Raw genomic sequence first — 15,338 nt, 5'->3', positions numbered from 1 at the left:
AGACTCTTGAGAGTCCCTTGGAGTGCAAGCAGATGCAATCAGTCCATCCTAAGGAAATCAGTCTAGATGTTCATTGGAAGGACGGATATTCAAGCTGAAACTCCAATATTTTGGCCATCTGATGCGAAAAACTGACTCATTAGAAAAGACCGTGATGTTGGGAAAGATGGAAGGCAGGAGAAGGGGACGACAGAAGATGAGATGGTTAGATGGCATCACTGACTCAATGGACATGAGTTCGGGTAAACTCCAGGAGTTGGTGATGGACAGGGAGACCTGGAGTGCTGCGGTTCATGGGGTCGCAAAGAGTCAGACACGAATGAGCGACTGAACTGAACTGATTCATGTTCAGTTCAGTTCAGTTCAGCTGAGTTCATTCATATTCATGTCAATAACATCGATATTCATGTCAATAAAATCAGTTCATTTTCATTTCAGTTCAGTCATTCATATTCATGTCAATAAAATCGAGATTATTTTTAATGGGTTAAAATATATACATCTACTTGTGGATGATATTCTTTCTATATTTTAAATACACTAGGGTGCAAACATATACAATGGTATGAGATAAATTAGAGCTGTTGGTTCTGAAACTTTAATTTCTTGAAAAAGTATCATTTTGTAGATCTGTATCTTAGAAATTCAACACAGGTGAAAACAGATTAGCACCAATAGGATTGTTGCAAATATATTGATAAAAAAAATGCAAAAATGTGAGTAAGACTTTCTCTGTGATATGAGCGTGGACTGTACTGGAAACATCACACTTGGCCTTGAGTGATGAAAACTCCCACTCCCAAAACCCAGTATCTATCATCAACACAGTGAGTGTTAATTGTCCAAAGCAAAGAGAAACCAAGAAGATATGGAGTTTCTCCATTAAGTGTGAGGGTTTTCACATGTTCCTCATTCAATTTTTCCACAACCTTGTCTAAAGACAGAGGGAAAAAGAAAATGAACTTTATAGCCTGTTAATCTCAGAGAAATCACAAGAGCCAGTGGACATCATCTGTCACGGTGTAAATGGATCACACAGAAGAAGCACTATCAGAACCTGGGCATTTTGTAAAAAATAAGGAAATTATAACTTGAACCTAACATAAAAAATATCAGTTTTATGCAAAATTAATTTCATATATACTTCCTCTGTTTGGATCCTAACAATGTTGTCACCCGAGTGTATGTTCCTGGGATCTTTGTCTCGTCACAACAAAAGTTTCGAGTGATGGATATTAAAGCCCCTTGTCGGGTCAGAGCTCTCAGAGGACAGACCGTGTTAGAGCACTTAAATAAATCAGTGTTACAGCTCTATTTATTTAGATAATAGCCGGAAAATCCACCTTCGAGTTGTGAGGAAATATCGATCCAAAGACACGAAGAGAGGATCGCCCCATCGCGTGGGAGAGAGAGAGAGAGAAAGAAGAAGGAAGAGGGCTTTGGCTCCTCTTTTTCGTTTCTCTGCCCCTGGGTCTGTCTTATGTAAATCGGACCTAGGCAGGGGTGTTGTTTGTTTTACCTGAGGTTCTCACTCCAGTCCTCGGACCTTTGCTCTATTTTCGCGGGCTTTCCCTTCCAGGTCTTTTAGCCACCGCCATTTTGGACTCTTTTCCCTATTCTAACTACCTTACAATGTGCTTAACTACTAAGTCTTAGCATTACAGAGGACAGTATCCCCTAGTTTTCTTTTTATTTCTGAGCATTTTCTGAAAAATTCTGGATCACTGAGTTTATTCAATATATAAGGGCATTTTCTAACTCCTAAAGAGCTGAAATTGCATCCACATGGAAACTCATCATGGCATTTCCCCTAGTTCCCTAAGATCCCAACACCGAACCACATCCCAGTGGGAATCTCGGATACCAGTGCCTCTCCGTGTTTCTCTCTCACAAAGGCAATATATTCACCAGTTGAAAGTCGCTAATTCATGCTGAGAATTCATCATGCTCCGTAGAAAGCCAGGATACAGACAAGGGAGACAAGATTCTGGGACACAAGGGAGAAGTGGTCTAAAGAGCCAGGCTTCACTATGAGAAGAAGAAAAGGAAAAAATAAAGAAGTTGATAACAAACACCCAGGCAGAAAAGTTAGAAGCAGAGAACTAAAGGTTTGCAGGTTCTCACTCCAGGCATTTCAGGAAGAAAAGCAGACACAGCCCCAGACCCGAGACAGGACTCGTACCTCAGAAGCTGCCATTTCCTCCTCTTCTTCCTCCTGCTCTGCGTCTTCTCTGGGGATGTTATGTCGCAAACTCACATCTGCATCTTGAGAAAATACCTTCAAAGGCATCCATGCAGCTGTTTAACCTGCAACTGCTGTAGGGAAAGAGAAGAAAAAGTTTTCCTGTTTCCCTCACGCGCTTGAGCCCCTTCTCGACTTTCTGTGTTCCCAATCTGTAGTGGGGAATCAAGAGGAACGTGATAATGCTAATCACATCGTGGTGCTCTACACTATTTGCAGATCGTCCGGGCTAGCTCTTCTCCTTCGTTCTCGAGTTACAGAGAACAGCTGAAAAGAGACAATGGACCTCCTTCTGGGCTGGCTGACCCAGCCTTGAGGGTTGAGAAAAAAATGCAAGAGGAAGATCCGCATTCAGAGTTCTGAGGGGAACCTCACACCAGAGACCTCAGGAAGAGAGGGTTTAAGGAGGGAACTTCTAGAAACAAAGAAAGTCATCTGATTCCCTGGGGAGGGGCTCTTTCTAGGATGGGTGTGGTGGTCCACAGCCTGCCTGTACCCTTGGGGTCTGGGAGGGGAGAGGTGAGTGAGTGGTGGGAATCACCTGGGGGTCTTGGATCCCTGCCAGGCTTTACTTGCTGAATTCTCCCCATAGATCTCCCCTGTCCTTAGTTTTTCTCACCCCCCTCTGCAGCCTGGGGACACGGGTTTTCACAAAATGATTTGCTTTGTGACCACCTCTCTGCAGGCGTGGCACCTCCAACTTCAGAGACCAGGAGCCTGGAGGCATTTCCAGCCCCGCTTTCTTGGAAAAGAAACCAGGGGCAGCAGGAGGCCTGGCGTGCTGCAGTTCAGGGCGACTGAGCCACTGAACTGAACTGAACTGAGCAGGACACGCTAGATTCACAGTGCGTTTGGGCGGAGCCAAATGCCTCTGAAAGCGGTGCCCTAAATGCTCTCTGATGACCAACCAAAGAAGTAATGATCCGTGTTGTCATAAGTTACATCACACATGAGTTAACACCTGAGAATGTTGCTCTATTTCCTGTGTGTGTTTTTCTAGGTTTTATGAATCAACTGCTCCAGTTTGTTGTCTGCTCCATTTAGAGAGCTCTATTTTCCCACATCTTTAAAGTATAATGACCAAGGAAAATTAAAGATAGAAGCATATACATCTTTCTCATATTATATATTCTAAAAAATATTCAGTCTGCATTTTCTGGGAGCGGCTTGAAAGAGCTGACTCTCGGAGCTGCCTTGATTGATTATCAAGGGTCCCTTCAAGGACATAGCTCTCTGTCCCGCCACTCCTCTGGAATTTACTATCCAAAGTTAGACAGAACACTAGTAAGCCTTGAATGCACACAAAACGCAGACAGATAGCCTTTTTACGATTACCCTTAGAATAAACCAGGATGCTATTCCTGTGCTCTGGCGCCTAGTGAGAGTTGTAGTGATTGTTATCTTAAAGATGATGTACATGGGGAAGAATTTTTTTGGGATGCCTCCTTCTTGGTTTAAGTATAAATGAAGCTTAGATTAATAATGGAGCATTGTTGACTGCAGCGATCCTCTCGACCCCATCTGTCCTGTGTCTTTATTTCTTAGCCTAAAGGAACGCGTCGTGTTGCTCGCTGAAATCTCCCGGCTGGTCCGGCATGCATTCACCAGTACCAACTTTGTAGAAGATTTAGTTTCACAGCAGAAGTGAGAATAAAGTATAGACATTGCCCATATACCTCTTGTTCCCACGTGTGGACAATCTCCCTACTGAGCTTTCCCCACCAGAGCGAGCATTTATTACCACTGCTGAATCTACATGGGCAGTAAATAGATCAACTCTCTAGTTTGCCCCTGTGTTCCTCTTTTAGGAATGTGCACTCCATACCTCTAGATAAATGTTTAATAACATGTGTCCATCATGACAGCTTAACACAAATTATTTCATCTGTGTTAATGAAAGTTCTCTAGACTTACGATATTCATAGTCTCTCCTTTGAAACCCACAGTAATCATGGACCTTTTTAATCTCTTCTATATTTCTTACTAGATTCCCAGTGACTGAGTGGTAAAGAATCTGCCTGCCGATTCAGGACATCCACGTGATTCAGGTTCAATCCTTGGGTCAGGAAGATCCCCTGGAGGAAGAGATGGCAACCCACTCCAGTATCCTTTCCTGGGAAATCTATGGACAGAGGTGAGCCTGGCAGGCTACATTCCCTGGGATCACAAATATTCAGACACAACTGAGCACACATAAGAACATTTACCTACACCAAAATGTCATATTGTAAAAATCGTACTTTTTGTAGCATTTTCAAATGGGCTTCTTTCACTTAGTAATGAAGGAGGAAACAGATAGAGCTGGCCTCTGTCTTAGGCCAGGCTGTGAGCATTAGGCTACACGCATGGTCACCCTCCCAGTGGACTCTGAACTTTGCGCCCTGGTGTCTGTAGAAATGGCATACCAATGGAAACTCAGATCCCACCCCGCCCCCCATAAAAGAGCCTCAGGAATTGCACTAGGACTCTGTTGCCAAAAAAAATATGCTAATTATCTCTGTAACAGAACAAAGTGGTAAATTTCATTTTGTTTATTGGGATATGACCACAGGCCTGTTGATAAATATCCACTGTTTATTTAGTCCTGTGACACATGAATCATGGGTTACCTTTGATTGCATCTCTCTTTTACCTTGTCCAGACTAGTTTCAAGCAATTTGGGGAGGTGGGTTTGAGCAAGTACACTTAGGTTATATATAGTTTTCACAAAAACTCATCGGGGTCCTTGGCTAAGAGGAGACTCTGCCTTGCCCCCCACCCCCACCCCACCCCACCCCCATGTAATAAACTGCTCTCCACTATCTGCATTATCCTTCTGAGTCAGTTTGTTTCCCAGAACGCGTGGCTACAACTGTAAAATGCATGAAATGATTGTCAATGTATTTTATGCCTTGAACGCTTAACATGCAAAAGCTTAAGAACTACCTCTGCGCCTATATTCCTGCTTAGTAAATAAGTTCATCAATACTATTTTTTTAAATTCCATACATATCCGTTAAGACAATATTTGCACAAATATAGAGATCAGACGTGGACACAGCAGGAGAAGAAGAGGGGGACCAATTGAAAGGGTACCATTGACATATATACACCACCATGGGTAAAACGTTGGAGAAGACTCTTGAGAGTCCCTTGGACTGCAAGGAGATCCAGACAGTCCATCCTAAAGGAAATCAGTCCTGATATGCATTGGAAGGACTGATGTTGAAGCTGAAATTTCAATACTTTGTCCATCTGATATGAAGAACTGACTCGTTTGAAGAGACCCTGACACTGGGAAAGATTGAAAGGGGGAGGAGAAGGGGCCAACAGAGGATGAGGTGGTTGGATGGCATCACTGACTCAATGGACATGAGTTTGAGCAAGCTCCAGGAGTTGATGATGGACAGGAGACCTGGCGTGCAGCACTCCATGGGGCCGCAAAGAGTCAGACACGACTGAGCAACTGAACTGAACTGATGGTTAATATAGGTAGCTGGTGGGAAGCTGCTGTTTACCACAGGAGCTCAGCTCGGTGCTCTGTGCTGAGCAGAGGGGTGAAAGTGAGACCACGGGAGGGAGGGCCAAGAGGGAGATTTATGTATACTCACGGCTGATTGATGACGTCATACAGCAGAGACTAGCAGAACATTGTAAAGCAATTATGTTCCAATAAATAAATAAATAAATAAATAAATAAGTATACATATATATATATATATATATGTCTCAAAAGGAAAAAAAGCTAAGCAGACTGGTCACCGGCGGTGGGAACCCGTCTGACCCTGCGGGGACAAGGGCCGCACCCCTGGACCAGGAATCCCCCACGTGCTGTGGGGAGACTGAGCCTGTGCCCCACAGCTGCTGAGGCCGGGCGGGCAGCTTGCTCTTTCCATGGGCAGGAGGCAAAGAAAGATGCTCACCAGCGCTGAACAATAAGGAATGCAGAGAAAAGCTACAGGGATGTATCACCGCATGCCAGTCAGAACAATGAGCAAAAAGCCCACTAATAATATCACAAACGCTGAAGGGGCTTGGAGATCAGGGAACCTCCTACATGGCTGGAGGGAATGTAAGCTGGTGCAGTCACGTGGCTGGACCGTGTGGAAGTTCCTTAAAAACATAACCTTCTGACATTTAAGGAAGTGAATTCCATGAAAAGTAGACAAAAGAGATTAATCAACAAATTGAGAAGCTTTACAGTTTTTAGTAAATCATCTGCAATTCTGAAATGACCAGTTTTGATCTAACATTTCTAAATTCTCTAAGTTAAATGTGTAGGAATACACATACACTCACATATTCCTACTTGGTTTTCTCACTAACATGTATATCTTCAGATACTTATATCTTCTATTCAATGTGTGTTATATAAATTATATTATGTATATATCTTCAGATATTTATATATTGCATTCAAAGTATGACAAAGCCATCAGGAAACAGTTCCTTTAAGCCTTACAAGACACATGTGCTAAGAATGATACAGGGTAAGATTTTATAAATCTTGTTTCAGAATTTTCCCATCATGGCTTCTGATTATTCTTTTTGTGACTTTGTTAAACTTACATTTGCTTAAATGAGCCCCTGAAAAGTTTAAGCTAACAGAACAAGAAAGGACAATTACAGAAGGTTAGTTTATGACTCTGAGTTTAGGTCCTCAGAAAATTCAGAGCAAGCCTTGAAGGCCACTGAGGAAGATCAAGGCTACAACCAGGCAGAGAAAATTCCACTACTTGGGGTTCAGACCTGACCCTGGGTGAAGTGCTATGGGTCCCACAGGCTGAGTGTGGAGGGATCCATTCAAACAAAGACGAGCAGGATTCTGATGAGCTCAGAGGGTATCACTGAAGGGGAGCCTGTGCAGTAGACCCTGGGGTTCAGCAAGACTGCTGGTCCCAAGGAAGGGGTCATCTAGTGCAAGTGCTCACAGAACTGGCTGGTGTGAGTTCAAGGACCTGCAGGGTGCCTGCTCCCCAGACAGATGCTGAGGCAACAACAGCATGGAGCAGCTCAGGGCAACTCACAACAGTACTCTGTATGATCCTTCTTTTTAGAACCACCACAATGTCCAAATAGATAAAAATCGGAGAGGAGATACAACGTAGAAATGGTGGGAAATATATGAAGTTATGAGAGGTTTAATGGCAGTAAGGAACTAATTTCTACAGATGCCATCCCCCTGTGCTACAAATAGTTTATCATGACGTTACCTTTCCAGCAACCTTAAATAGGTGGGAGAGGGTAATGCTGGTGGTGCGTTCACCCTTCATTCATTCCACATCAATTGTAACACTGAAAAACCATTCACTTTTATTAATTAAGGTACATTAATTTTACACAGATGGAATAAAACCTTTTACAATTCTTGTTTGATCCTTGATTAAAATACACATTACAAGCTTCTAAAACCTTTCCTGTTTCTCTGATGAAATGATCTGAGAATGTGATTTATATGGTTTACAAAATGGAGGCTAATTTAGTAAACATGGATGGACATTCATTATATTAATATGACTTTCCCAGAAAGAGTTTTCTATACTTACATCAGATAGAAGAGAAAGTGTCCTTACTTCAAGCCTGCCAGATAATATGCATGATTTCTCTATGCTGATGTTATAAAAATACCTTCGATTTTCATGAACTATCCTTGTTTTATGCTTAAAAAGCAACTGACATAATTATTGAAAACTTAGAGCAAACTTCTGTCTTACTTTGAATTATTTCCTGAACACTTACATCATGGTGACCACAGAGGTGTTTGACATCAGTGACAAATACCTCCATTCAGAGGTTTATTGTGTATATAACATGACTGTGTTCTTAATCTTGTAAATTGGAGAATAAATGTAAATGATTCCCAGTTAATATAGGAGGGCTTCTCTTACCATTGGGCAACAACCATCAAAAACATAAGTTCGTATATACAGTAGAAACAAATCACAGCATGTAGTAATTTGAGAGTTGAATTACATTCGTTTTGGTTTCTTAATAATCTCAAATAATGTTAACATAAACAAGGATACATTAATAATAATTATACCGTTACAAATATCCACCCCTTCATCTTGTGATCCATACTAATATATCAATTTTGTATGTGTTTTACTTATGGAATACTTGCTACAGTGTTTCTGCTTAGAGTAATTCAACAAAAGTGGTACTAATGAAATGCTTTCTAGTATGAAATCTCTGGTATTGAGTTACTTTTGATGTTTGATTAAGCACTTTTGTACATGTTTTTATTTCATTCATGTATCTTTCCAAAGAAAGCACTCTTTTTTTCAAAACAGTATATTTAGGACCAAATTTTTTATCACTGATTCATTTCTAGGGTTTCTCTGTAGTATGAATTCTCTGATTGTGAGGGAGGTGACGGCTGTGAGGAAATCCTTTGCCACATTCCATACATTTCTAACGTGTCTCTGTAGCATGAACTCTCTGATGTCGAGAAAGACCTGAAATCTGGGAAAAGGCTTTGCCACAGACTGTACATTTATAAGGTCTCTCCCCAGTATGGATTCGTTGATGTTGAGTAAGATGTGAATAATTGATAAACGCTTTGCCACAGTCTGTACATTTATAAGGTCTTTCCCCGGTATGGATTCGCTGATGTTGAGTTAAATTTGAACTCTGCTTAAAAGCCTTGCCACATGCTGTACATTTATAAGGTCTCTCCCCAGTGTGGAGTCGTTGATGTCGACTAAGAAGTGAATAATTGATAAAGGCTTTGCCACATTCTGTACATTTATAAGGTCTCTCCCCAGTATGGATTCGGTGATGTTCAGTTAAAGCTGAAGTCCGCTTAAAAGCCTTGCCACAGTCTGTACATTTATAAGGTCTCTCCCCAGTATGGATTCGTTGATGTTGAGTAAGATGTGAATAATTGATAAACGCTTTGCCACAGTCTGTACATTTATAAGGTCTTTCCCCAGTATGGATTCGTTGATGTTGAGTTAAAGTTGAACGCTGCTTAAAACCCTTGCCACAGTCTGTACATTTATAAGGTCTCTCCCCAGTATGGATTCGCTGATGTTCAGTTAAATATGATCTCTGACTAAAGGCTTTGCCACATGCTGTACATTTGAAATCTTTCCTTCCTGTATGAATTTTCCTATGTCTATTTCGATTTGGTGAGTTACTAAAGACTTTTCCACATGTATTACACTTGCAATGTTTCCACTTAGTCTGAATATTCTGCTGTTGAATAAGTTTTGAAAACTGGTTAAAAACTTTACCATAATCATAACAATTATAACTCTTGTCTCCAATATCCATACACTTATAAGGATTTATAGTAAGATTTGAGCTTTGATAAAATATATTCCTACACTTATTATGCTCAGAATTGTTGTCTGAAGATTGATGTCCCTGTTGTTTCACGAGATATGAGTCTTGGTCAACATTATGCCCAGTTTCATTGCATGAAGAGCTTCTCATTCCATCATGTATTCTCTTGTAATTATTGGGGGCAGAGCTCCTGCTTAAGGCATTCCTCATTTTGTTACACTTGTAAAGTTGTTCCACACTAATTATACCTCCATATGTATTGAACAATGATGGTTGAATAAGGTGTCTCCCATTATTAACACCATTACAGATTTTGGAACAAGGAGAAAATAGTTGTTGGTTGAAGAACAAGAAACCCTTGTTAAAGGATCCCTCAAATTGATTGTTTTGGGAATTTTCACCATCATGTTTAAGTTTCTGGTTTCCAGAAATGTTTGAATGTATATTTAATGGACAGTTATGCTCAGAGTATAGGTTTGAATGAGTATCTCCAGTAGAGGCTAGATGACTTTCCAGATTTTCCACATTTCCCTTCAGAGAACATGTATGTTTCAAGAGATGATGTGGGTCGTTGCTGACAAATATACACTTATCTGCAGATGTTGATGACTGAAATTGGTTATCTGAAATTGGTTTTTCTTTATTTGATTCACATCCTTGATTTCTTTTGGCGGTAATGTTTACTTTATGGGAAACTGTACCAACTTGGTTGTGTCCATCATAACATGCTCTCCGCTCTTTATATGCCCTCATAGATTTCCAGTCTTTGGTTAAATGTAAACTTCGAAGGTGAAATTTTTCATATATTCCTATCCTTGCTGTTGGGAGTAAATCTTCTAAGCCTGGCTTTTGGGTCCTCAAACCCTGGGTGTCATGAGAAGACACAGCTGAAAGATACGAATAAGTTATTCTACTTACTATTCTTGGGGAATATACTCTACAATTTACATAAAATTGGCATACACTTGGCTAGATTAAGCCTAAAACCAAGATAGAAGGAGTCAAAATGGCAGAGGATTCGGAAGACACGGAGTTCATCTCTCTCCACAAAAGCATCAAGAATACATCTTGTAGTGGAAAAATTCTCACAGAGCCCTGCAGAACACGGGCAGAGGAAATTGGACACCTGAAAGGACAAGAAAGATTCCTGCTGAGCCAGGTGGGACAAGAGAGTGATGGAGGAAAGGGAAGAGGAAAAGAAGCCGGATGGGACCCGCAAAAACCTGGAGGGATCTGAAGAGAGGAGAGGTCTCCACATCCAGGGAAGCCCCTCACTGGGGGGAGCTCAGTTGGGACAGACGGGGAGCCTCGTTCCCTGTGGGAAGAGAACACGGCAACCAGCGTGCAGGACAGAGTGAGACGTGTACGCAGGGTACTGACCCCTGCCCTGCCCACCCAGCCTGAGAGGGTGTCCTCCGCTGCAGACAAGGGCTGGGTGCTGAAACGTGCGGTTTGGAGAGCAGACCCAGGCAGAGGACTGCAGTTGGCCGTGAGGAGACATCCTGAGGGGACGGGAGGGAGGGAGGAGCTCTGCAAATGTGATGCTTGTGGAGGAAGCCTGAACCACCAGAGAAGCAGAGGGGCGCTGTTGCTGATGCCCGAAGGGAAGAACCTCCTTGCAGCCTCTCTGACCCTCTGCCTGTCCCTGCCTCCCCAGGCACTAGCAATGGCTCCCACCTAGGTGGGTGATCTCACGACTCCCACATCTGCTTCCTCCTCCACAGCCTCCTCCCCACCAAGGTAGCCTCATGGGCTCCAGGGGCACCTTCAGAGCACACGCCTGTGGGTGGTCCCAATGCACAGGTGGTGCTGAAACCACAGCTGAGTCTCAAGGCCCTGACACTAAGCAAGAAGAGCTGAGATATCTCCTTGCATCTGTACAAACCATGGTGTTACACCCCACAACTGGCTTGGTAAACTCAGCCCCAACAGAACATCTGGATGGAAATGAGGCTCTGGCAGACAAGACCAGTCTGGCTTTAGCAAGTGTAGAGTTTGTAGGCACGCACATGAGGCATTTTGGCCAGGTCATAGTCTCCATTGCCCCCATAGCACCGCAGCAGGTCCACCTCCACAATGAATGTACACGTGGGATACGACCACAGTGGATCTCTGCTGGTGACCTGGTGAAAACAACATCTGAGAGACACCAGGGTCAAGTGCCAGCATACCCATGGTTCAGGTGGGGTCAAGGTCAATGCCAACACAGGGGTCACATGAGGGCTCATACAGCACATGAAGGATGACACGCAGAGCACTCTCCGAGGAGAGCAATCCCAGAGGAGCAACACTCAATGGCTTCCCTCCCAGTGGGTGTGCTCCAGTCCCACTAGATCAGAAGCACCACAGATCAGAGCAGAGCTAATTTCAGATCTGGGGCCTCTGTTCCACCAATCAGGAAGCAGATCCCGCCACAGACAGTGACAGCCACAGAGAAAAGGCGAAGCGGCCCTCAAGATCTGGGCAGGCATTGGTCACAATAGTAACCATCAACCCCCTCTCAAGGGCATAAGGGCACAAGTCTCAGGACCACCTCACCCACCCCGGAGGAGACACCAGAGCAAGAGGAACTAGCATCTGCAGCCTGCAGAACAGAGACCACAAACACAGAACATTGGACAAGATGAGATGACAAAGGAGTATGGTGCAGAAAAGTCAAGATAGAAACGTACAAGAACAATGAAGCGAGGAGCAGTTGAGCAGTGCAATGAGTAATTTTTGCTTTAAGTAATCAAATTTACAAACAAAACATTTTCACAAATGCTAATGCCTACTAATTATTTAACCCACTTACAACTCATGTTGTTATCTGAGCATGTTCTAATAGAGTCTAAAATCATAAATGATATTTACTTAGAACTAATCAGAAATAGATGGCATAAATGATAATGTTGTGGGATGTCTCATAACAAACAAGATAGATTTAATAAGGTAAGTGCTCTTAACAAACAAAATGAGAAGTGAGACTTGAAAACCATGGTGAGAACACAGGGAACTCTACTCAATGCTCTGTGGTGACCTAGATGGGAAGGAAATCTAATCAAGAAGGGAAATGTGTATAAGTATCACTTATTCTTTCTGTACAGCAAAACTCACATAACATTGTAAAATAGCATTATTGGAACAGAAAAATTTCTTCTTAAAGATTTCTCTATATAATCTATAACCTTAATAGTGAAGAAGAGTCAGAAAAAAGCATTGTGGGAAATGTTCTAAACTCCCACGCCAATAATTTGTTTAAAAACTCTGTGAGTTAAAAAATATTAAAGTATTTTAGCATTAATGAACTGGGCAAATATACTTAACATATTTAATGTTAAATCATATAAAAAAGAGAAACTTTAACATAAAATTCAGATTTGCATTTTCTCATTTTAGTGAGGTGTCTTATGCAGTGAAGAAAGGATTTGATTATGAAATTTCTAAGGTCATATGTGTAGTTTCCAGTGGACTGGAAATTATATGGTAGAAAACAAAAAACATCTGTCCCCAGTATTCCTACACGTTGGCAATTTTTTCACAGCTCCACCCACACACTTCTGACTAGGGACAGAATCAGCACTTTTAAAAGGGCTTAATATAGTTACTCAGAAATATGCAGATTTTCTAAAACCTCCCCAAAATGGACGAGTTATCAGGTCATGCAGGTTGTTCCAGGCCAAGACAAGTATTTGGTTCTAACTGTGAATGTGAAAATTAATCACTGGAGAAAAATACACAAATGATAAAAAGAATCAGGAATGGGTCAGGAGATGACACTCTATGACAGTGACAGAAATAAATCTGAGAAGCAGATCTTCTCAAACCACACGACAAAATACGACTTCCTCCACAATTCTTGTCCCTCTCACCCGAGTTATCTGCTTCATCCATAGACACATACCTGGGTGTATGGCTGTCTCTATTCTCCTTACACCCCAGGGATCCTTCATTTGCTCCAGAAATGTGACCAGGTCTGGCTTAGAGACCACAAGACCTGTTCATCAGAAAAAGGAATATGTGTTTTCTGAGATAGTCATCAATTTCCAATCCAATATGTGTTCAGCTGAGAGAGAAGTCAAGGTGGAAAGTTAAAATAGCATTAAAAAAATGATTTCACCAAATAGTTTATTGGAAGCATCTTTAAAAGACAAATGCATCCAAATCAGATTCTGATATTATGCTCAAGTACTACTAAGGCAAAAGCAGGTAGTGGAGCTCCGGTTTTAAGAGGAGAGTGGCACTATTTGATACCACAGAACCTACAGAATTACCACGAACCTAGAATGAAGAATATGCAGGTCAAGAAGCAACAGTTCAAATCGTACATGGAACAGTTGACTGGTTGCAGATTGGGAAAGGAGTACATCAAGGCTATACATTGCCACTCTGCTTATTTAATTTCTATGCACAGTACATCATGCGAAATGCTGGGCGGGATGAATCACAACCTGGAATCAAGATTACCAGGAGAGATATCAACAACCTCAGATATACAGATGATACCACTCTAATGGCAGAAATTGAAGAGGAACTAAAAGACTCTTGATGGGGGTGAAAGAGGATAGTGGAAAAGCTGGCTTAAAACTCAACATTCAGAAAACTAAGATCATGGCATCCAGTCTCATCAGGCCATGGCAAATAGATAGGGGAAAAGTGGAAAGAGTGACAGATTTATTTTGGGAGGGGGGGGGCTCCAAAATTACTGCAGATGGTGACTGCAGCCATGAAATTAAAGATGTTTGCCCTTTGGAAGTAAAGCTATGACAAAGACAGCATATTAAAAAGCAGAAGCATCACTTTGCCAACAAAGGTCCGTATAGTCAAAACTATGGTTTTTTTAATAGTCATGTATGGATGTGATATTTGGAACATAAAGAAGGCTGAGCACCAAAGAATTGAGGCCTTCGAACTGTGGTGCTGGAGAAGACTCTTGAGAGTCCCTTGGTCAGCAAGGAGATCACACCAGTCCATCCTAAAGAAATCAACCCTGAATATTCATTGGAAGGACTGATGCTGAAGCTCCGATACTTCGGCCACCTGATGCGAAGAACCAATTCATTAGAAAAGACCCTGATGCTGGGAAACACTGAGGGCAGGAGAAGGGAGCAGCAGAAGAAGAGATGGTTGAAGAGCAGTATTGACTCAATGGATATGAATGTGAGCAAACTCTGGGAGTTAAAGATGGCTAGGGAAGCCTGGCTTGCTACATTCCAGGGGATCGCAAAGAGTTGGACATGGCTTAGCGACTGAACAACAAGGAGACAGGTTGCATCACGAAAGAATGTTACTTTCCCCTGGAAAGTAGGGATCTTAACCTCTACTGGACAAAGCAGAAAATTCCAGGAGACATTCTAGAATGAATGAACCAAAACCCTGAGGATACATAAGGGATTCTGGAAGCAAGTTATCCTCACCTAAGCAGGCCAGATTCCTGTAGTTCTCTAACATCACGTCCCTGTACAATTCCCGCTGACCGAGGTCCAGGCATTCCCACTCCTCTTGAGTGAAATCTACGGTCACATCCTGGAATGTCAGCAGCCCCTGAAATATAAAGGACATGAACCATATGGACCTGGGAAGACTTCCTAATGTGACCCAAGATGAAACCAGCAAGAGAAATGGTTTTGATTTAGGAGAATGTCTGGTGTTACACCAGAATATAATTTTTATACTGCCGTATTTTCCACTGTATTTCTAACCCCTGGAAAAGAGAATGAGATATGATCCACAGACTACTATAGAAACTATTCTGATCTGGAAGAGAAATTATAAAACAATCGCATCAACACTGACTTATCTATTTTTGAGAGTTGTACTCGTGTGATACAGGATAAACTGTCTATCA

General features: G+C 42.1%; 1 protein-coding gene across 1 annotated transcript; it reads right to left on the bottom strand.

Moving 5' to 3' along the window:
- Nucleotides 1-8,551: 8,551 nt before the first annotated feature.
- Nucleotides 8,552-15,052, bottom strand: LOC136157541 (zinc finger protein 708-like). The gene is given in 3 exon segments (XM_065919398.1): nt 8,552-10,398; nt 13,395-13,487; nt 14,908-15,052. Coding segments are annotated over 3 exon segments (2,085 nt in total).
- Nucleotides 15,053-15,338: the final 286 nt, after the last annotated feature.

Source organism: Muntiacus reevesi, chromosome 2 (assembly GCF_963930625.1).
Source record: "Muntiacus reevesi chromosome 2, mMunRee1.1, whole genome shotgun sequence".
In the NCBI taxonomy this organism is placed as follows: Eukaryota; Metazoa; Chordata; class Mammalia; order Artiodactyla; family Cervidae; genus Muntiacus; species Muntiacus reevesi.
The sequence above is the reverse complement of the archived record's forward strand: the minus strand, read 5'-3'. Positions and strand labels throughout refer to the sequence as shown.